Raw genomic sequence first — 23,869 nt, forward strand, 5'->3', positions numbered from 1 at the left:
TTATGAGATTTGTAAATGATTCCATTCCTTTTTTACTCACAATTTGTACAGTGTCCCAACTTTTTTGGAATCAGGTTTGTATGTTTTGTGTTGTTCATTGCATAATTTACATTATTAAAAGAGACAAAACATAAAAAATAGTGTACACAGAGACAAGTATAAGAATAACTAATGCACCACAATGCCAGCCCAGCACTGTATTAAAAAAAAAATGGTTTTAGTACTAGATATATTTAACTATAATAACCCTTCTTCACACTAACTTTCAAAAAAATCAGGATCATGACCTTATTTAATGTTGACTTTTGATCAATGTAATGCATCTTAGCGGAATAAAAGTATGAAGTTCTTACTAACCTGAATTTTTGCTTTGCAAATGTTTCCCTCTAGCCTCTAGGTCATATCTATAATATTTGAATACATGTAAAGTCCAGGATCCATTTTTTAAGACATCACTCACAGGCGCAGAGTAACACACAGGCTTGCCTAGGCTGCAGCTATAGGGACCCTATGTGTGCAGGGGCCTCGGATTGCCCAGACTATTTTTTTATTATTATTTAAAATATTTACTTCAACGTGAACAAAAAATACCCTCCTTGGTCCATAAGAATTAGCTGCAGAGCATCTGACAAAATGAATGCCTTGTGTTGTAGAATGCACGATCAGCAGCGCTGAGAGTTGGCAGAATCTTTAAATCGAAACCGAAACTGAAACGCACAGAAGCATTCAAGAGAGATTTTTATACCCCTGTGTTTTGAGAGCTACACCCTGATGTGTGCAAAATTAGGCTACATATCTAGACTGTTATTAATATGTAGGCTATAATAGGTTGTGTAGTTTTCTATAGCTCTGTATCATGCTTGAAATGCTTGAGTCTCTATTTGCACTTTGAATACTGAGAGAGTAGCATTTAATTATGGCTGCACTTATTGTTTTCACTTAATGCAACTAAGAAAGAACTGTGATGTTTATTTTTGGTTATTAACACTGTTTATATTTCTTTGTTCAATTTGTGAAAATGAGTTCAGTTAGAAGGTCAGAAGTTCTAGAGGCTCATAATTTATTTAGTTTTAAGGTCTGAAATCATACAGTGTTATCATACAGTGTCCCATGTAATTTGTTGAGATTGGGTTTTTGTTAAATGTGAGCCAAAATCATTATAATTAAAATAACCAAAGACTTAAACTACTTCAGTCTGTTTGCACTGAATTTATTCAATAAACAAGTTCCACAATTTGAGTTGAATTACTGAAATAAATTAACTTTTCCATGACATTCTAGTTTATTGAGATGCACCTGTAAACAATATAATTCGCTGCTGCATGAACAGCATATTGCCGTTATAATTCAAGATTTTAGCAATTCAGTTGAAGTGACTTCAGGTAATACTGAAGTACTATTTCAGAAACAGAAATTATATACAATGAGAACTGCTTCATTGGTTATATACGACTTGATGATGTAATACATTTGTTTATTGGCATATAAAGTTGAATTGTTAAAGTTATACAAGCATGTTTATTAAAAACGTTTTGTAATAAAAATTATTACAGACCTTTTCACGTTGATTTGAATTCAGATTAGGACCTTAAAATGTGAACTTCTGAGCACACCTGCTTAATACAATTCACTCTGCAGAATACATTTGAATACCCAGATGGAATCCATCAATTGATTTTAGGGGATCAACAATGAACTAAAACAAGTGTGTTAAAAAGGCGCACAATCATAAGGAGATAAAAGCTAAAATCTAGCTAAAAATTTAAAGAAAATCTAGCTAAAATATGCAATAAATTAACAAGGAAATGTAGGGAGATAATGGTTTTCCTGAACATAGATTAAGTCTAGTTCCAGAAGAACCACCATCAAATAGATTTCAGCAAAATATAATATTTATGTATAAACTTATATAAAACTTTATCTACACTCGAATAAAGAGACGAAACGCTGCATGCTGTGTTACCTTTTTATTGCAGGTCTAATAAAAACAAAACTTAAACATAAGACATAACAACAATAACCGGGTAACAACAATAATTACAAAGTGAGATATTCAGACCCTCTGAAAGTGTAATATTAGACGTTAAATTAACAGCTGCGTTTTGTCACCTCTGTTAGGGGATTTTGTCTTCTCTTGTAGGAAAAAAAACATTACTTATTCTCTAGTTACATTATACACAAGCCAATTAGGAGAGAGAAAGGGGAGTAAATGTGGATTCTTAAAGCAGCAGTTCTCAAAATGAAAAGAAAAAATCTTGATTATTATATATATATATTTATCTCTATCTAAAGAAATGCAAGGTCATGTCCTTATAGGAGTTGTGGCCCTGTCCCAATAGCATTTGTCAAGACCGTAGGGTGTCCCATTTGACATTTTAGATTTTAAGAAGAGTGCTTATGTGTTTTAGAAGGGTAATTCTTCAGAGCCTGCATCAGTGGATTATTACCTGACAGTCTATCTGGCATTATGTCACCATGTCAAGCATGGACTTGGAGAAGTATGTGGGCTTTTGGGACAGGGACTGTTTCCATCAGCATAAACCTTTCACAAGTTGGAAACCACATGATGTTTTAGGGTTCAAACAGACATTTGAGATTTAAGCTTGAAGCATAATTGTGGAAACGCACAAAAACAGTGATTCATCTAGTGTGTATTACAACAAAACACACCTGAGGAGGAAAGAATCCCCACTGCAAAGATCCATTCCACACAAGGCAAAACTCCACACCAGCTCTTCAACCTTGTCCTGCATAGCCTACAACAGAGCAGAGGTGACCTGGAAAACCTGAACTGGATTTACACTGGAGGATGATTTGGGTGCTGTGTATTCTAACATATGTATGCATCTCTCTGGTCAGCAGGTGTGTGTTCATAGGATATTTAAAAGGAGGAGGTTGGAATGCCTCTAAATTGAGCTTTACAAGAAATATTGGGGAACCACAGTGTGTTAGCTGTTAGCTGTGAAACTGTTCCACTCTTCTTCTGTCCAAACTAGTTCAGGCAGCTGGAACTTAATTCAAATATATATATATATATACACAACGCATCTGATCACCCGACCCAGGTGCGTGTCTGTATGTGTGTGAGATGATTCCTCATCGTGAATTATGGGAGGTATGAGTGAAAACTTCTTCCAGGAGTCATCAGCGTGGCGCCTGCGTCTGTGTGACCTCCGGCCCTCGGCTGGCCAACCGGCTAAGGATGCTTCTTTCCGACATCTGCAGCCTCACAGCGACGGGCGGGATCCGAGCGATGGTTGCTGGGAGCCGGGTGACATCTGCCTTCATGTCGCTGAGTAGCTCCTCCAGTTGTTTGAGAACTGAGAGAATGATCAACGGTAGGACAGATTTATTCATTTTATTTATTTGAACATTTTAAGTAAATTCATTCATTTTACAGGATGCAATAAGCACCCAAATGTGTTAAAACTATGCTGAGAAACTAAGTGTGAAGTGCAGTGCTGGAAACACAGTGTTCTGAACTGCTTAGAAGCTTTGGGCTTTTTACTTTGATATTTAATGCATCATTTCATTTTTTTTTTTTTACATTTACAAATCCACCAGGCCTCTGTAACTACAGTAACATGTATTGGCAAATCTAGACTTACCAATGCAAAAAAAACTACATTCAGACTTAAAATTCATTTATCTCTGGTTGTTTAACAACAATTAAGAAAATATAATGTTGATGTATCACGAGTCAGACACCACAGTTTCGGTGAGTAACAGTAATTTCCAGATTAAAAGGAGTACAACAAAAAAAGCAAAATGGAATTTGAGTACTTTATATTCATTGTTCAATTTTTGATTTAAACGGTTTCTTTTTTTTATACTGAAAAACAAAATTTATGAATGATACCTCGATTATTTGAATTCAAATTTAGTTAAATTTACATTTAATTTAGATTAACAATTCATAAAAAAAATTATTTTAATTTAAAAAAATCCTGAATAATCTGTGAACCATTTTTTTTTGCTGGTGACTAGAAATAGTAGAGTTATTTTGTATTTAATTTATTTCTGCATTGCAAAAGTATGTCTAAAGCTGTGAGGCAAATCATATTGTGCAGTCTAGAGTTCTGGGGGTTACTGTACCTTTGTGTAGAACTGCATTAGCAGGCTTGTTTCCTGACATGGATTCTTTACTGAGGTGCTGGTGTGACTCTGCCAGACACTCCACCTCACTGAAGCGTGTGTTGAGTGCCATGGAGGGGTGAGAGGGGTCCTCGGTCATGTTTAGATATGCAGCACGTCTGAGCTGCTCCTCGATCACCAGAGCTTGTTCCAACAGCTAAAGAGAGACATAAATGAAGCAGTTGAAAGAAGAGCCATGTAGCTCTGCCAGTGTGTACATTTTTCATAGCGTCTGTCCATCACTAACCTTAAACCTGCGAGCAAGAAACTTGTTCTTAATCTCGAGGAAGTTTCCTCTGCTCATCTCTCCCTTAAAGGGCTCATTGAGGATAGCGAACCTCGGGTCATTCTGTACGTCCTGCCAACGTGCATAACCGTGGCTGATGGTAGAGGTAAAGGACATAACAGACAATTTTTGATATAAGATATACTAACACTTCAACACACTTGCCTGAATTTATGTTGCTTATTTTAACATCTAACATACCTTTTGATTTAAAGGCATATGCTCAAATGCAATAAATCTGCGTTGAGGACATTTCGATTTTTTATTATTTTCTTAACAATACTAGAGCTAAACGTTACCACTAGATTGCCAGTAGAGGATTTAATTTCTAGCAAAGTTTTGATTTTTTTTATATTTCTTGTCTACTACATAGCTCTGGTACTTCTATATAGTTCCTGCACTTCTTTTAGTTTGAATGACTATTATTCTGAAATGAAAGATTGCATGTCCACATTTTTTGACTGGTAATGCGTTTTAAAAAATAAAATAAAATACAATTCAGGAACTGGTAAATAAAGAATTAAATTGTATGTCTAAACTTTTGACTGGTTGTACATTTTAAATAATACAAAGAATGCAAAACAAATAGTGTTCCTCTAGCTGAATTGGTAGAGGTTCGATTCCCCGGGATACATGATAAGTAAAAATTGATAGCCTGAATGCACTGTAAGTCACTTTGGATAAAAGCGTCTGCTAAATGCATACATTTAATTTACATTTTTTATTTAATTTCTTACATTTAATTTCATAAATGTAATAAAATAGCATTCATAAATTCTAATAATAAAGTACACTAAAACAACACGCATTCCTTTTAGTGACACAAGGAAATGTATTGCTGTGTCTGTACTGAAAGACGCACTGATTATCAAAATGATGGCACTAAGGATACTGTATGATACCAGCCAGCAGCCAGTAATCATGGCGACGATGCCAGATCTCATAAGTCTTCTTTGTGACCGTGGCGGCTCTCTCTTCATTCTGCCAGAGAGAGTGAAGCTCTGGAGAGAGAAACAGAGAGTTCATTGATTCAGAATCCACCCGCATGTACACATACACACAGACAGTAAATTCCCAGCGTACCTGTGAAACCTCCGTCAGCGATGTTAAACATGAACCTCTGCTTCACTGCTTTCTTCTTCTCCTCACTCACTCCATCCACTCCTCCACTTGTCTCTTTGGCATTCTCTCCATTTTGCAGCTTAGCAGAGTCCTCTGACTTCATTCCGTCCTTCTCGTCTTTCAGCTCTGTTTGAGGAAAGAGAGAAAGACATTATTCACTGTAACAGCTATCTGTGACATAAAGGTGTTATTTGTATTAAACACGTACCTTTCTTCTCATCTCTTCCTGGGCTAGGGTCCATTTTTTCGGTCTTCTCTTCAGATTCTTCTGCAATGGAGTAAGACACTATTGGTGCAAACTACAATCGTGCATCTGCTTTTTGTTACATGGGACCTTGAGTTCATCTGGTCATTTTAAGATAAGTTTTCATTTTTTTGGATATGTTGTATACATAAGGAAATAAATGTGTATTTTGGCCATTTTACATAGTGCTCAGCACCTCACCTTTGGTTTTGGATGAGTCTACACCGCTTGTGGCATCTGAACTTTCAGCTTTGACATCTGAAGATGTGCTTTCCTTCAATTCAGCAGACCTCTCTTTGTCTCCCTCTTTTTCATTTTCTTCATCTCTGCTTCCTCCATCCTTTTCTGCTGATGGTGAGGTGGTCGCTCTCTCCCTGTCCTTATTCTCCTCTTTCTTTGCTGGACTGGGGGATTTCTCACCCTCATCAGGAATCTCAATGATCTGAGAAAAAGAGGGGACGTGAGAATGAGAGTTGGAGACAAGAAGAAAGACAAAATGAGACAGGCAGGTATGGGAAATTGTTGAAAAATACAGAGAAGAGAAACAGGAAGGTTAAGTGAAAAAATGAGACTGTAAATAACAAACACCTCATCCTCCTGTCTGGAGCCTTTCGTCTCCTTCTCTCCGTCCCCTTCCACCTTCTCCTCCAGCTCTTTTACGTCATCGCTCTTGGAAAGGTCTTCTGTTTGGATAAAAGGGAGTTGGATTATTGTGTAATGATTGGCCATGCAGAGAAACTGGACAAATTATCTGTGAATGAAGAACTAATCCTCTTCTGGGATCCTCTATGCAACTTACCATAAAACGGTTGAATTGTTTGAAATGATCTGTTCTTTTGTTTGTTTTTTCACGTTCACTTGACCACGTGGCTTTTGTTGGTCATAACTTTTATAATTTCCATATTAATCTCCCTGACCCATATGAGCCAGTGTTATTTTAGTATTAATTATATATTACAGCATTCCATTTCATTAGTGTACTTATTTATTGGTCAAATACTTAATATTTATACTATTTTCTTAGTTTTAGTTGACAATAACAACACTCATATGCATGTGTGTACCTGGTGCTGGTGTGTTGGGCTGGGTATCTGCAGGCGTCCCAGAAGACGGCGTTTTTGGATCTTCTCCTGCTGCAATGGCTGCAGCTCTTTTGCTTTCCTCCAGTTCTTTCATCCAGGGCATTGACCACTGACCATTCACATGCTCAAACTCCTGGACCTGTGAGAATTTAAAACAGTGAATCCTATAACACCACCACTGCCATTCACAGAATCAAATGGTTCACTCTTAACCAATAAAACACTAGCCAAGTGTAACCTCACGCACCTTCTTGCGGATCAGTGACATTACACCGATGCGTGTGAGAACATGTTGTCGTGACAGTCCTTCCCGTGGAACCCCATCAGCAAATGTTTCTGCCCCGTCTGCGCCTGGCTCACACAGGTGACGCATAAAGAGGGACACGTACGCCCTGAAAGAGAGAGAGAGGGTCCTCGAGTAAATGAGGTAAAACTAAATGAACAAGAACTCCAAGGACAGTCAGACTGACTTGAACTCTTTCTCTGATTTGCCTCGCAGGTCTCTAACGAGCCACTGAGTGGTAAAGGTATCTTGGGGAGGCATCCCATAACGCATCACTGCATTCAAGAAGGCCTTCCTTTGTCGAGCATTGAAGCCCAACACCTAATGAGGAGAGAGAGGTTAACTATCGCAGAGTATGTGGAGGGAATAGAAGAAACAAGCTGAAAAGTAACTGAAGTTGTACCTCGATGTTTCCTCCCACTCTGGCCAGTAGAGGAGGCAGTGGCTTATCTTTATCATTCCTCAAGCCTTTACGACTTGGTCTTCGGGAGTTAGCTAAAGACAAAAAAAGAGGATTGTGTAAACACTAATATATAATAACTGCTTATTCAGATAAGGACGGTTTAACTTTGTTCCTGACCTTCAGATCGCTCATCAAAGTCCTCATCACCCTCCTCTGAAGCCACAGAGTAATCTGATTGGTTATCAGACTGATCATCCTGCCAGTCTGGGAACACAAATGAGTGAGGCATTATATTAATGAGCACCTGAGTTTTCTTGACAAGAAAATATTTAATTTAAGGGGAAAATACAACCAGGATTCATGCACACACGTATAACAATAGGGTCAAACTTTTGTACACACTGGACTGAATTAGTTTCTGATAATCTTAAAAAAAAAAAAAAAAAATCTAAATGCTATAATTTCTATTGTATTCATATACAAATGTATACATTGAATAAATTGCATGATTTTTTTTAAACAAACTATTTTAGGCATATTAAAGTTTTGCTTTGAATAGCATTTTTTTTTGTACATAATATACATCATAATTCCCATGTTTCAGTTCAGTTTTATAAAATTTCATAATAAAGAATGGGTAGGTGTGTCCAAATGTTTGACTGCTAATGGGTACATCTAAACAACCACCACCATATATTAAATAATCTATAGATTATAAATCTAAAAACTTAAATAAATAAATATAAATGCATTATTTTAATTGAAACCAAAAATATCATTTCTGAATAAAAATATAACATATTACAACACACTAGACATGAGACCACACCATTAAGTTAATCCTTCATCTATAACAACACTCACACACGTACAGGGAAAGAGCAGTAAAAAAAGTGTTAAAAGTGCATCTGTACCCCGTCTACTACCTCTGTCCTCCTGTGAGCAGTCGTTGTAGTTGACAGGTTTGCGTGGCCGTTTGCCTTTGCCCAGGTGACGAGCGAGATCTTCCTGCTGCTGCTCATAATGATGGCGCAACAGTTTCTCCCAGTAATCAGGATCTACACTCTCTTCCTGCTTAATAATCTCTCTATCCACATCCTCCTCCTGACAGAGACACACCATATGATCTCCAGATTCACACGAGACACAAAGACACCACACACAGTCGCAATCCCACACAAACTCACCTCCTCATCCTCATCTTTGACCACATACTGGGCCACTTTAAAAGAGCTGAGGTATTCATTCATACTCTGCAGCTCTGTGTCATCGGTTGCGTCTTGGTTTCGATCCAACAACCGATCAATCGCCTTGTCATCATAGTGGATCACACTGCTGTCTTCCTCCTTATTGTCACCTGGAGGACAGATTTATTTGATTTAGAATCAACTTTAGTGTTTATTCATTTTAGTCCCCTTCATTTATAGTGTGGATTATTTCCATTAATTTCTGTATTAACATTCACCTTATTTCTTTTCTTTATTGTCTAGTACTAGAAGTACGTCATATGCATTGGTATTTGGCAGTATTTCTTTTTTCTGCCCAGTTTTTTTTTTCGTTGGCACAGTCAGACTGGCGTTTTTTTTTTTTACTACATTTTCGGTGTCCCACCATAAAAAAACTACTTTCCATTAAAAAAATAATAATTTTTAGCAATATTTTTCATAAAACCTACTGCAGCATCAGAATGAAAATCAGCTTAACGACATGAGTGCTCAGTAAGGTCATGTGCAGTTTAAAGATCTAAATAAACTTCAACAAAAAGCAGAACTTAACGCCTACACCACAGCAGCTTATGTTTCGGGACATTTCTGTAGTTTATGCAATAATGACAAAACACGTCACATACAGATCCTTAACTAACAACTGTACGTGTGTTACTTAGCCTTTAAATGTTATTATTATTATTCTCTCAAATGCTTTATTTTCTAATCTCAAAGCAACATTATATTCAGAAGATGAAACCTTCTCCAAGCTCGGCTTTGAAAAGCTGTTCTGTGCCAAACTTCAAGATGTCATCCAACTCTTGTTTGGACATGGATCCAGCCTTGGAGCCCAGACCAGGCCGCACCACCAGGTGAGTCAACATCATCTTTTTCTTTGCCACCTGAAGCACAAGGGCCATGAGATGACTTTTACTGTTGTACTGTTTTGTATTGTATTATTTATTTATTTTTTACAACAGATTTGTATCTGCCTGGGTTTGAAACTACGGTTTCATATCTCACCTGTGTTATTCTCTCCTCCACAGAGGCTTTAGTGACAAATCGATAGATCATCACCTTCTTATTCTGACCAATACGATGAGCCCTGCTAAATGCCTGAGAAAGACAACAGGAGAGAGACGGCATCAGAAAGAGTCTCTCACAGAGATGCAGGTGTTTGACAGATTTAGCATCAGGTATTATATTGTCGCCTCTACCTGGATGTCGTTGTGTGGATTCCAGTCAGAGTCGTAGATGATGACAGTGTCAGCGGTTGCCAAATTGATGCCCAAACCCCCTGCTCGGGTGGACAAGAGGAAAACAAACTGAGGAGCACCAGGAGCTGCGGTGAGAGAAAAGAGAAGGATTTTGTCAAAACAAAACATCCGTCATGTTGCTGTTATTTCATGGAAATAGGTGGCTTTTCCCCTCTCACCGTTGAATCTATCGATGGCTTCCTGCCTCATCCCTCCAGTCACCCCTCCATCTATCCTTTCATACTTGTACCCATCATTCTCCAGAAAGTCTTCCAGCAAATCCAACATCTTTGTCATCTACATCCGTGCACGAAGATTTTTAAGTATACAGTGGTATTTAGTTGAGTAAATCGGTGTACGGTATTTGTGTATACCTGTGAGAATATAAGCACTCTATGTCCACCCTCCTTCAGTTTTTTCAGCATCTTACACAGAAGCATCAGTTTCCCAGAAGCCTTTGTGAGGGCACTGCCATCATACATGCCATTGGGCATTTTAGGGGCTTCCTGCAAAATCAGACTCATAATGATCAGCTGAAAGTGCTGCTGTTATTCATTGAAAACCTCTGACAAAGGGTTATTGTCTTCGTTGAGAGCGAATGCTCACATTAGCAGCTGTCGGGAAGAGATAGGGGTGGTTACAGCACTTCTTTAGGTCCATAACCACATTGAGCAGAGACACCTGGTTTCCTCCTCCACGAGTGTTCAGAGCTTCAAAGTTGCGTGTTAAGATGTACTTATAGTACTTCCTGTTCCAGAAAAACAAAGATTGAATCAGAGGCTACAGTCATATAAAAGTCATAAATGCCCCATACAACTGTCATTTATACAGACACACTGTGAATAATCAGAATCATCAAACCGTCAGTCATACAGTTCAATGAATCATGCTGTAAAAAACAGAGAGGGTGTCCAGCAGGTGGCGCAAATGAGGAATGAATGTACTGAATATTTAGCAGAACACTGACAAACACTGAACATGTTTCGTACTTTTGCATGGGGCTGAGCTCCACTCGCACGATGAGTTCTGTTTTAGAGGGCATGTGTTTGAAGACGTCAGCTTTGAGTCTTCTGAGCATATGTGGACCCAACATGTCGTGCAGTTTCTTAATTTGGTCCTCCTTAGCTATGTCAGCAAATTCTTCCAGGAAACCTTCCAGATTACTGAAACACACACACATTTGGTACTGAACAACAGCAAAAAAAAACAAAAAACAAACATCCTCCTCACACTCACTTATCAAGAACACACACACACATACTTGAATCTCTCAGGTGTGAGGAAGTTGAGCAGATGGAAGAGCTCCTCCAGGTTGTTCTGTAAAGGTGTGCCCGTCAACAGCAGCTTATGCTGAAGAGGGTAGTTATTCAACACACGAAAGAACTAAGAGAGATAAAACGAGAGTGAGATTGTGTTAGTTTTACATCAAATACTAGTTTAATCACAATATTAAAGCAATAGATCTCAAACTTCTGTCATAATCTATTCACTTTAATGATGCTCTAAACCTGTATGACTTTCTCCATAAAGGATGCAAAAGCCGCATAAAAGTACTCCACAAGCTCTGCACTATTTCTCTGATAGCTTTATGTTGAGGAAAAAGTGAAATATGTAGTTTTAACCTCTAGTGGAGAAGATAAAGGCTGAAATCGGATCACTGAGTGAGCTGCTGAACTAAAGGACCAAATTAGATTTGTGAATGAATCTTTCAAACCGGTTTTGTTAGCCAAATCAAACTGGTTCAGTCCGAATGAATAAATGAATCAATTAGACATTTAAAATGAAACAACAGCCATTCAATTTTTATCAGGATTTATGATGAAATAAAGTCATACAGGTTTGGAAAGACAGGAGGGTGTTGACCGAATTCAGATTTTTGGAAATCCTTTAATAAGTAGATATTTTGGTGTGTCACTCATCTGACACATGGAGCTTACCTTTGACTGGTTATTTTTCAGTCTATGTGCTTCGTCTACTACAAGACAAGCCCAGTCGATGGAGCCCAGGATGGCTTGATCGATTGTGATCAGCTCATAGGAGGTCAACAGCACATGGAACTTCACAGAAGCCTCTTTCTACACAGATAAAGAGAGATTCAGGAACCACACAATGTAAACAGATAAATCATCAAACCACAAAGCAGATGTGGCACCAATTTTCCATAAATTTACATATGTTTGGTGTTATGGTTACTACTGTATCAACTCTTTTCCTCTGGGTTTCATACCTTCATTTTGGAGGCCTTCTTCCCCCCACGGATGGCGTTGCCCTCAAAGGAGAATTCATTCTCTCGTATGACAGCTCTGCTGTCTTTATCACCCACATACGTAACCACATACATATCTGGGGCCCACATCTCAAATTCCCTCTCCCAGTTAATGATGGTGGATAGAGGGGCACTGACCAGGAACGGCCCCTTCGAATGACCCTGAGAGAGACCATTACCAAATGTACTGTTTTATAAACTTTAATGCCACATTATAAACAATAGCTTTTATAATAAACATGTCTTCCTAGAGACAATTATTCCTCTAAAATGAATTAATCAAACTACAATAACAGAATAATTGAAATACACTACCGTTTAAATGTTTGAGGTCCCCAAGACTTTTTTAAAAGAATATAATACTTTTGATAAAAAAAACTGAACCAAAATCAGAGTACACTGATCAAAAATCACAGACTTTTAAATGATTACAAACTATTTCTACTGTACATAAATGCCTTCCATTCATCAAATACTCCTTGGAAACAAATGTATCAGAGCTTCCATAAATTAAGCCGCACAACCTTTCACACATTTATAATAAAAAATATTATTCTTGAGAACTAAATTAACATTTCAGAATGATTTCTGAATGATCATGAGACGGTGAAGATTTCAGCAATGGCTGCTGAAAACTCAGTTCTGCCATCACAGGAATAAACTACATTTAAAATAAAAAAGAAAAGTTATTTTAAATTGTCATAATAATAATAATAATAACTATTAATACATAGTAAATAATAATACAGTTTTTGTTTTATTTTAGATCAAATAAATGCAGCCTTGGGGAGTACAAAAAACTTCTTCCTTTTCCTTCCTTTTAAATTGTACCGACCCAAACTTCTAAAATGCACTTCTAAAATTAAAATGTAATTGAATTAAATGTATGCATTTAGCAGACGCTTTTATCCAAAGCGACTTAAAGTGCATTCAGGATAACATTTTTTACCTAACATGTGTTCCCTGGGAATCAAACCCACAACCTTGCACTGCTAACACAATGTTCTACCACTTGAGCCACAGGAACACTTCGAATTACTATAAAAAATATTATAAGTTATATATTATATGTATATTATTATATAATAATATATTATAATTATTATACTTTTTTTAAGAAACACACCTCTTTGTAGAGTGAATAGAGGAAGACGGCAGTCTGAACCGTCTTTCCAAGACCCATCTCATCTGCCAGAATGGTGTCTGTGCCCTGAGCCCAAGAAAAACGCAACCAGTTCAGTCCCTCAAGCTGGTACGGGTGAAGCGTGCCGCCAGTAGAGTCCAGATAATCCGGCTGCCTATCGAACTTTATAGTGGGCTGAAATTAAGAGACAGGAAGAATATTAGATAACTGTCATTCAAAAACCTATGAATGTATTTTCTTTAAAACAATATTTCCAAACAATCTAGACATGAGATTGTAGCCAAATGGAACAGGAAATTATGGAGGAAAAAGTGTGAAACATGGCAGAGAAAAGTTCTATCCTAGTCAATAAATCAGACAGAAGTTGAACCATGCTGTTCAAAGGTTCCTTACATCCACCACAGGATTAGCAGGAGGCCTTTCTGTCTTCCTCACTTTCACCTTCTTCATCTTTTTACCCGGTCTGCCCTCCTCTCCAAGCATCAGCTCCCTGACAAACAGAAAAAAATAAGTTATGCAGATTAACTTAGATAACTGCAATCAATTTTATTTCACACTAGTGTGCATGTGGGTAAAGTGCTGTAGAGGCCTGGGTGCATGTACCTGTGGTTCCAGTAATGTTGTTTAAAGGTCTCATAGTCTGGGATGTCCATGTCTTCAGACTCCCAGGTTGACTGATCATACGCCAAATCTCTCCATTTGATAAGGTAGTGAACATTATTCTTCTTATCCACACTGACAGAAAGAATGAGAGAAATGAATGCCCAAATAGTTCAGCATATGTCATTCTTCAACAGGCTTCGGTATAATAATGTTCTCACCTGTGGTTTAAGATGCGGTGGATGAAGAGCCACTCTAACTTTACTCCAAAGCGCCCATACTTATCCTCTATACGGGCATAAAAGGGATCTTTGTTCTTTCTCTTGCAGCTCTTATCCTCGTCTCCCTCCGCACCCATCTCTAGATTGGGGGGCTCCTCCATATCCGTCTTCCGCTGGTAGTTACGGAACATTACCTGACAGTTCAGCTCCAGCTGTGACAAGAAAGAAAAAGACATAAAATAAACAAAATAAAAATCCATGAATTATTGTGCATATTTTATGCTTTAGTACATAAATGTGGAACTACATGCCTAAAAAAAATGAGGAATGCACAATATAATGGAACCACATCAGCTGTTACAGGTTATTTTTGTTGTTGTTGTTTGTTGTTTTAATAACTATCTGGAAATCAATACTGGAAATTAAACTGCAAACTCATTTTCTTCTATTGTTACATTTAGATTACAACTGAGGGCATGTGTTGTTTACTTAAACTTAAAATATGCAAAAATACTTATAATTTAAATGTAATCTTTAGAAAAAATATATATAAAAATTTTTCACACTGTACATTATAATTTAGTAATGCCTATTATTTAAACATTTTATTGTTTAATTATTATCATATTCAATATTGGTGCATTCCTGCTTACATGAAAGTGTGTGTTTTTATTTGTGTCACCTGTAGCTCCTGGACCCATGAACAGTGCCAATAAGACATGTTGCACCACTTCACAAAGAACTCCCTCTCCTTCCGCCCAATCATTGGAGGAGGATCCGGAGCGTCGGCTGGCAGGTCTACAGGACGTGGCACGGGCATAGGGGGAGGGGCCTCACCCCAGCGCCAGGCCAGGACTTTCTGGACTTTGCCTTTCAGTGGAAGACTCTGTGAAAACAAAGACATCATATTCCACGTCTTTCAATATTAAACTAATTTAAATAAAGGGAGTAATCAATTATGTTAATCCTACATATTTCAACACTGGCATCTCTGAAAGCAAAACCTTAAGATAACCTAATCCAAAGGATGGATTTGGACTATCACACTATATTATTCCTCTCTCACCAGGCAGCGCGGGCAGATCCACTCTCCGTTGGGGATGTCTGGCAGAGGAGGGTTGAGACAGTGTAAGTGATAGGATGAGGGGCACGTGTCACAGCACAGCAGCTCTCCTCCATCCTTACACACCCGACAAAACTCTATATGATGATCGTCCTCCTCTTCTACCTCTCCATCATCTCTCCTTCCATCATCATTCTCCTCTTCACCCTCAGAACTCTCCTCACGAGCCTCCCATTGAATTCCCTCCTTCTCCTGAGAGAGAGACATAAATAATGCATAAATCACCAAAAACTTCAGTCATTAAATATCAATGGTAGAGAAACTGTGCACATGCACACACACACAGAGAGAATTTAGATTTTTCTCGAAGAGCCCGTAGCAGCTCAAGGAAATGCCAGACTTTTATTCTGAAAACTTTTTTATGTACGTACGCAGTGGGGGCAGCTCCATGTGCCCTCTGGTGCTCTCTCCATGTCAGGATCTAGACACACCATGTGATAGGCTCTCGGACAGGTGTCACACAGAATGATCTCACCGCCCTGCTGACACACCTCACAGTAGTCCTGATGATCAGTCTCATAGCCGTCAGCATCCTCATCCACTACGAAAAAGAGAAGGATGGTTTGTAAACGGCTGCCAAAAAGTAGTATAGGGTGTTCAGTAGAGTGAAGATTATTCGGAGTTGTGCTGTTTTTCCACTCACGCTTCTTCTTCTTGGAGCTCTTGGATTTTTTACTCTTGGAACGGCTGCTCCGACTGTTGGATCCATCACTTATGGAGAAACTGTCAAAATCGCTCTCACCATCATCATCCTCCCCGCTCTGAGTGAAGTGATGCAAAACAAGTTGGTGATATTAGCCATAAAACTAAGGAATCATTTTAAATATATATTCATTACTGTTAAACAGTTTGGGGTTGGGAAATGTTTTGAAAGAATTCTCCTAATGCTTACCAAAGCAATTATTTATGCGTTTATTTGATCAAATACAGTAAAACATAATATAAATGTTTTCTATTTTAATGTTTTAAATAGTTATTTATCCCAGAGATGACAAAACTGAATTTTCAGCAGACATTAGCCATTACTGTCTTTGGTGTTTCATTATCCTTTAGAGATCATTCTAATATGCTGATTTGCTGTTCAAGTATCATTTATTATTTTTATTTATGTTGAAAACTGGTTAACATTTCTCTTTTTCAGGAGTCTTTGATGAACAAAAACTTCAAAGGAACACTTATTTAAAATCTTCTGTAACATTATAAATTAACTGTCCTTTTAACTGTTATATATGTTAGAACTGTTATATAGAATTATATATGTATAGATTAGAATTTATTACTATAATAGTAATACATTAATAATATTAAATAAATATTAATAATAATGTATAATTTAGCTGATTTACATTATGTTGCAGAAATATAATGTAAGCAGCATAGATACATACAGATGAACGTTTTCTCTTGAAATTGCCCAGTTTAATCTTGAGTGGAGCCACTTTCTTCGCTTTAGACTTTTTGTCCTGGGGCTTTGGTGTGGACTTGGTCTTCCTACGTGCATTTGGGCCTAGAAAAGATATATTAAAAAGACACAAAAAAAAAATTATATTAAAAAAACACACATAATAAATTCACCATTGGGCACCCAAAATTCCTTATTTTTTCTTTTTAATTATTTCTGATCCTGCCATTTTTATCTCCAATCAAATCTCATATATTTAATCCACATTCCTCTCTCTCTCTCCTCTGACCTTTGCCCTCTTTGGTTTTGGCTTTTCGCAGGGGGACTGCTGGGGGCTGCTGGGATGGGGGTGGTGCAGCAGGAGCTGGTGTTGATGTGGGTGTGGCCATGGGTGCAGCCCCTCCTCCATCCACCCTGGTCACCATACTCTCCACTGCAGCAGCTACGTTGGCAGCTGCCAGGGCTGCATTGGCACTCGCTGAGCCTCGCATGGGATTATTAGTGCTGAACTCTCGCCATTTAGCACCCAACACCATCATCATCTTTGACACAGCGATCTTAGGGTTCTTAGCAGCTATTAAAGGTCTACACAGGAAGAGGGAGGGGAAAATATTTCAGATGAGTCAACAGAGTAAAATAACAATAGGATATTATAAAGATGTTTACATAAGGCGATAACAGAAATGAGACAAAAACAGATTGCTGTTCTACCTGACAAACTGACTGAAAGCTTTGTAATTGGTGAGAGAGTTGTAGTCCTCCTGGGTAAAGGTGTAGTCGATGTCTTTCATTCCCCAATCTGCTAACAGCTGAGAGGAAGATTTGGGCTCCTGTGAACAGAGGATGAAAGGTGAATAACACTAGAGAATGGAACCCTAAAAATATATATAAATCATTACATTTATAGCACATTTCTAGGCACTCAAAGTGCTCTACATTGTGAGGGGAAGTCACCTCATCCACCACCAGTGTGCAGCATCCACTTGGATGATGAGACGGCAGCCACAGTGTGCCAGAATGCTCACCAGGTGATGATGCCAATCAGCACAAATGGGGATTGTTAGGAGGCCACGATGGTCAGAGGCCAATTGGCAAATCTGGCTAGGATGCCTAGGTCACCCCTGTAATGGCGCTTTTCCATTATCAGTACCAGCTCAACTCGACTCGCCTCGTCTTGGCTCGGCTCGCTTTTCGCTCAATTTTCCATTACAGATAATACCTCCACAATAGTACCTGGTCGTCATAGCATCGCCGCAGGAAACTGCCGTGACGTAATCTTCTACGCGACACACACCCGCTACCCACACACACAGGACAATGGAGGAAATCGAGTCTAGTGCTGTTTTAGATCCTCGGGATGTGGCTGTTTTCCCCAGTAAGAAGACAAACGTTGCTTCTGGAGAGGCTGAGGGCAGCATAACTGCTGGCGGGGTTATTCAATGATGATGCACTGAATAGTGACAATTCTCTCTGACCAATCAGCAGTCTGCTGTGATTTCACGTCACATTTTAATATCACCTCAGCTCGCTCAGAACCTCACCGGAGGTGATGTGAAAAAGTAAGGTAATACCTGGAAGCAGGTACAGATACAACTTTTACTCAGTGAAAAAAACGAACAAAGGTAAGTCTAGCTGGTACTGTGTAGCGGAAAAGCGCCATAATTTTTTCGAAAGACATCTTTGGATTTTTAATGACCACAGAGAGTCAGGAACTCAGTTTAACGTCTCATCCAAAGGACAGTGCTTGTTGACAGTATAGTGTCCCCATCACTATATTTTATTTATATATATATATATACACACACACATACATACATACATATACATATATATATATATATATATATATATATATATATATACACATACATATACATATATTATATATACACATTTATCCAAAGCAACTTACAGTGCATTCAGGCTATCAATTTTTACCTAAAAATTTAATTTAATTTAGAAGCTCTTTTGTTGTGAAAGCAAAAATACTATGTTTGGCCTTCCAAAAGAGGACACATCTAGAAATCAGTGGAGTTGGGCAATTCCAACTTTGCAAGGTCAGTCTGGCCCTTCTGACTCACAGTCTGTAACTACATATTCATATTTAAAGAATTTGCCAATGACGATTCAAACGTGAGTTTTCAGCAGAATAGAGTAGCGCTGCTTGTTTGTCATTTCTCTGATCATAAATGCAGACATGCTTTATGATAACGCAGCGCAATACACAACGCAATGCGTAAAAAGACAGCATAAGCCATTATAATCAGTAATTATGTCCCCACTTGATGTATGAAATGCCTCATTTTTAATGGGTTTTATTGGTTTTGTCTCATTATGCTGGGAGACGGCGCCACAGTTTGGTAAGGGGCGTAACATTTTCGTCACACGCTTGAGGCATTCGATTAATCACAACAAACTGGATAGCTGGCCAATCAGAGCACACCTCGCATTTTTAGAACAATGAGCTTTGTAAAAATCGACACGTTTCAGAAAGGCATGGCATAAAGGAGCAACAATAATGTACATTAAATGGAAAATAATGTTTTTTGAACCTTAAACCGCATAAACACATTGCATTACACCAAATTCACAAAATAATGTTCTTTTTAGCAATGTCATATGACCCTTTAAAAATATTACCAACAGAAGGCAAATGAAAGATAACAAGAACTTATAAAAACTTTACAAACAAAACTGAAAATCTATATTTGTTGTGCCAACAAAGTAGACCGTGAAAGCATAGACAAGGCTAACAATCAGTATCAGACTTTTCTTGGAACATGTACTTTCTACAAGTAACACTGTTCGTTAAAGCAGAAGCCATAGAAAATCTAAATAAATAATAAAAATATACATCTTATATCTTTGTTTTGATATATATATATATATATTTTTTTTTTGGTAAATGCAGTGTTTTTGTGTATTTGTAACTATCAGATCACCCTCATGTGACACTGACTTTTTTAGTTGTTCCAAGGTTTTAATATCAAATCATGACCACCCATTGGCTAACCCTTACCTGACCGTCATCATCATCGTCATCATCTTCCTCCTCAGGCTCTGGGTCTTTACGTTTGCTTTTTCCTCCAGATGAGCCACCAGCCTTTTCTCCCGCTGAACCTCCCTTCTTTCTCTCCTTGGAGGAGCTGGATCTCTTTTTCTTCTTCTTGCTTGGGGCATAGTCACTCCCTTCACTCTCAGATCGCATCACTCTGTCCTCCTCGTCTTCCTCACCTTCTACCATTCGGATTGCTTCCATGACTTCAGGAGAGCTGACAGGAACATCCTACACCATAATAACCACCCAAGGAGAGATTGTAATATCAGATAAACTCAGGGAAGAACCTTTCACTTCAATCTTTGTTTATATAAACATGTTTAACAGTGAGGGTAATGGCAAATGATGATTGATGTGACACTGCAGCATTGAAATCAGACGTACAATATTTTAAAAAGAAGCTCTTATGCTCACTACGGCTACATTTATTTGATCAAGAAATTAAACTAAAAAGAGTAATAGGCTATTGTCGAAAATATTTACATTCAAAATAACTGTATAATAAAAAAAAATCTAATTTGTTCCTGTGATGGTAAATCTGAATTTTCAGCAGCCATTACTCAAGTAATGTCACATGATTATTAAGAAATCATTCTAATATGCTGATTTGGTGCTCAAAAAACATTTCTTAGTATTACAGCACATATTTTGACCCTAAAGGTGCTTCACTTACCTCTCTGAGGAGTTTCTGTCGTTTACTGCTCCTGCTTTCACGGCTTTTCTTTGCTTTCTTCTTCTTCTTGGATTTGGGAGTTTCTGCCTCCGATATCGGTTCATCAGCATCATCTATCCAAAACACAGACCCACATCATGCATCAAACATGAACAATTAAAGCTAAACAATCTCATGTCATTCCTATTCTTCCTGAACTGATAAAGTACTTTTAATTAAACTTTATGACCCTTACGTCACCAATACAATGACATTTAGATTTTTTTTATCAGACCTTAAAGCCTTCAAAATACATAATATTGTGCATTCCTGCTTCAAGATGCGAGTCTACTGTCCAAATATGTCAGCGGCACTGAAACTAGGGCATAAGACACTTGCTTTTGAAATCATTCATTTATTATAAACTCTCTGCTGATAGGCTGCTCTACCAACGCCATTACTGAGGGCAGCCAGAAGAGGAAAGCAAACAAATGGGTTTGACACACTGTGCTAGAGATATTGCACGGCATGGTCGCTGATATAAAAAACAAGCTTTTTTCTCTCTTAAGATGGAGTCAGTAACAAATAGATTTATCTTTTATTTTAACAACTGCTGCTGACCAGTGATACAGGAAGTGATTTGACTTTTGTATACAGCTTGCCGATACTGCATCATAAACTAAACATTTGGCTTTATATAGCCGTGTGGTGCAGTAACACGTGGCTCACCAGCTCCAGCAAATAAACATTGAATCTAGCAACGTTCTCCTTACAAAAATGATTTGAATGATTTGTTTATAAGTAACGTTACTCTGACATGTCAGCAGTTAAGTTGCTTGTTCAGGCACATTTGGGGAGGTTATATAAAATGATGTGGTTAATGAGGGTCCGGACAGGACAGCTAAACCTTACCATCTCTAATGGGTCCAAAATGGTCCCTGTCGTCTTCACTCCCCGACATATTCCCGTCCGGACGCTTGACAAAATAGAAATGACAACAATATTTTGGTTTGGTTTCTAGCAGCACACCATGCTGACAGAAAGAAAAAAAATAATGACAGGGGAGGTTAACTGTGTTAATATGAATTAAAATCAATTAACGATTGTGACATTTCATAACTACAACATCATAAAGCGTGTAGCGTTACAAAGAGTTTGAGGTAGTCGTGTCATTTCGGCTTTTTTCGTAAACTTCCTCGCTCGGTCCGAGCGAAAGACGCCTCAACTTAGCTGTCAATCAAGTTAGCAAAGCTAGCAAACATAGTCAAGTGATCCGGCTGCGGGGAAAATGGCAGCCGGCTGGATGAGTTGAGTTAAAGCGCTTATCTCCCTTCGTTTCAGGTTACATTCGTGTCTTTAAAACTTTCCTCCATGTAAAAAAAAAAAATCAAAATAGCATGCGGAGGTCGTGAAGCCCCGACAAACACCACACGGCGCTTTATAACGCGGTGGCTCACAGTTGTAAGTTACCATTAAATTGTTTGTTTATTTTCTGTTTCATGCTTTAAAAACTCGCCAAGAAACGCACATTTGTTTGTATGCACATATAACGTTATATATATATTTTTTTTTCACGCAGGCGGTTGGAGGTGGGTGGGAGGAATAGACTTACAGGTCAGTCCAAGGTGTAGATAGTCGGCGGTATGATCAGCTTTAGTCTAACGCGAAAGCTGCAGGTTAGCCTACTAACTAACGTTATCACTGGAATACAAAAAGAAGCTCCGAGAAGGTGTAAATCTTTGGGAGACGTCGTCCACTCTTCTCCCCTTTCGCCAGCGTCAGTGACCAGAAGCGAACATCCTCATACACACAAAGAAATCAAGGGGGGGTAGAGACATCCCATAATAATCCTAGGCAGGCTCCCCCTCCCTACAACACTCACTCAACTCTGCATAGTTACCTCGCAACCTACAGACCATAATAATCATCTCCCCCTCGCACACAGTACCAGCAACTACACACTGCCTTCCCCTTTCCTAGGCCCTGCCCCCTTAGCAACCACGTTGCTATGGAGACACTGCCCCCTCCCGCCCTCACCGGCATCCCATAATATCATAAGCAGGCCGCTCTGACATCCCATAATAAACACAACTCCTAAAAGAGAGTGAAGAAAAAAAACAACACCAGTCACATGGTCTCCAGGGAAACCCCAGGCCGCTGGCGACAGACCATAATAATCTGCGGCTGTCTGTCCACCTGGCTGGGTTTCTGTTGCTCGAGCGACATAAAAACGAATTTAAGCACCTGGATGGAAGTCGACTAACAAGTATAACGCACTTCAGGGATCTGTCAAACGCCATGCATCTGCAAGAGTGACACTTCACAGTTTCAGAGGTGATGAGATGCCAAGGTGCAACAGTTCTTTTTAATCCCATATCAGGCCGAAGTCTGAAACCTGACTTCTGGGATAAGTGTGTGGGAAGCGGTGAAACAAAAACACTTACTCTTATGAATCAGATCAGCCGTGACAATACCCAAAATAGGCTCTCTCAGTCTGAACTCCAGTGATTTTACTGCAGGTCAGAGCCACTTCACATGGGAGTGAATGAAATGCAATGTTTATGTGATCCTTTCAAGCGTCACAGGTTAAGTTTTGGGCGAGTAGATCTATTTAAAGCCACAATAAAATACAATAAAAAATTTATTTAAGATATAAATATTTAGCAGTCATTTCTGTTTATATTTATACTGTACACTGTTTCTCATGAAAGGAACTTGCCAGTCATGTAGTCCAACCGATGCAGCTGAAATGTGTGTAGGATTAGATTGCATTTCTGCTTTTGCTCAAGTGTAATGTTACTCAAATGTATTTGAGTAAACGTAATTAGTTACTGTGTTAAGTATATTTTTTCACAACTTTGTTCTTGGACTGAGTATCAAAGATATTAGCAGCTTTTACTCTCTACTGTCTACATTTTTTACTCCACTACATTTGTAATTACTTATTACATTTTGCATTGCATCAGACTTTTTCTGCAGCAGTTTGTTTACATTTAAATTTACATTTAGTCGTTTAGCAGATGCTTTTACCCAAAGCGTCTTACAAATGAGGACAATGGAAGCAATCAAAAACAACAAAAAAGCAATGATATATAAGTGCTATAACAAGTCTCAGTTAGCTTAAACACAGAATACATAGAAAGGGCTTTTAAATAATATAATAAATAAAAAGAAAACAGAATAGAAAAAGAATAGAGCAAGCTAGTGTTAGAGGTCTTTTTTTATAATTGTATAATAAATGAAAAGAAAACATAGAATACCAAAATATTAGAAAGCTAGAATTTTTTTTTAAAGAATAGAATTCGAATAGTGAGTGCTAAAGTAAGAGGGTCAAATAAAGATGGAAGAGATGTGTTTTTAGCCGATTCTTGAAGATGACTAAGGACTC

General features: G+C 38.2%; 1 protein-coding gene and 1 long non-coding RNA gene across 3 annotated transcripts; one reads left to right on the plus strand and one right to left on the minus strand.

The window, feature by feature from the left end:
* Positions 1-1,954: 1,954 nt before the first annotated feature.
* Positions 1,955-22,439, minus strand: LOC127975017 (chromodomain-helicase-DNA-binding protein 4). Of its 2 annotated transcripts, none has more exons than XM_052578748.1 (40): positions 22,094-22,439; positions 21,394-21,457; positions 20,503-20,615; positions 19,791-20,057; positions 17,483-17,601; positions 17,061-17,356; positions 16,758-16,876; positions 16,013-16,130; positions 15,741-15,910; positions 15,313-15,561; positions 14,929-15,132; positions 14,247-14,458; positions 14,029-14,160; positions 13,819-13,915; positions 13,408-13,599; positions 12,243-12,443; positions 11,953-12,090; positions 11,277-11,398; positions 11,005-11,178; positions 10,622-10,763; positions 10,390-10,521; positions 10,195-10,312; positions 9,977-10,101; positions 9,783-9,875; positions 9,520-9,661; positions 8,742-8,911; positions 8,469-8,658; positions 7,732-7,818; positions 7,555-7,646; positions 7,339-7,472; positions 7,116-7,260; positions 6,851-7,007; positions 6,375-6,469; positions 5,988-6,228; positions 5,751-5,810; positions 5,504-5,668; positions 5,313-5,421; positions 4,382-4,514; positions 4,096-4,291; positions 1,955-3,320 (listed from the first exon to the last, which is right to left on the minus strand). In XM_052578748.1, exons 2-40 carry the CDS (start codon positions 21,440-21,442, stop codon positions 3,145-3,147), a joined length of 5,874 nt encoding a protein of 1,957 aa, XP_052434708.1. In that variant the 5' UTR covers positions 21,443-21,457; positions 22,094-22,439; the 3' UTR covers positions 1,955-3,144. The 2 variants fall into 2 exon arrangements, with proteins under 2 accessions (XP_052434708.1, XP_052434709.1); XM_052578749.1 differs by having other exon boundaries at positions 8,481-8,658; positions 22,094-22,422.
* Positions 3,194-10,831, plus strand: LOC127975022 (uncharacterized). Its single transcript, XR_008157419.1, has 3 exons — positions 3,194-3,338; positions 9,495-9,631; positions 9,806-10,831. It is a non-coding gene; the product is annotated as an uncharacterized LOC127975022 (long non-coding RNA).
* Positions 22,440-23,869: the final 1,430 nt, after the last annotated feature.

The sequence above is a fragment of the Carassius gibelio genome, chromosome B16 (assembly GCF_023724105.1).
Source record: "Carassius gibelio isolate Cgi1373 ecotype wild population from Czech Republic chromosome B16, carGib1.2-hapl.c, whole genome shotgun sequence".
Taxonomy (NCBI): domain Eukaryota; kingdom Metazoa; phylum Chordata; class Actinopteri; order Cypriniformes; family Cyprinidae; genus Carassius; species Carassius gibelio.

What these genes read in the sequence shown, in the direction of transcription:
- LOC127975017 (XM_052578748.1), bottom strand. Translation starts at nt 21,442, where the DNA reads ATGTCGGGGAGTGAAGACGACAGGGACCATTTTGGACCCATTAGAGAT. An exon ending in GAGCTCAGCCCCATGCAAAA is followed by an intron (nt 10,764 to 11,004) that starts GTACGAAACATG and finishes TTTCTGGAACAG; the next exon opens with GAAGTACTATAAGTACATCT. An exon ending in CAAAGCCGAGCTTGGAGAAG is followed by an intron (nt 8,912 to 9,519) that starts GTTTCATCTTCT and finishes TCTGTCCTCCAG; the next exon opens with GTGACAATAAGGAGGAAGAC.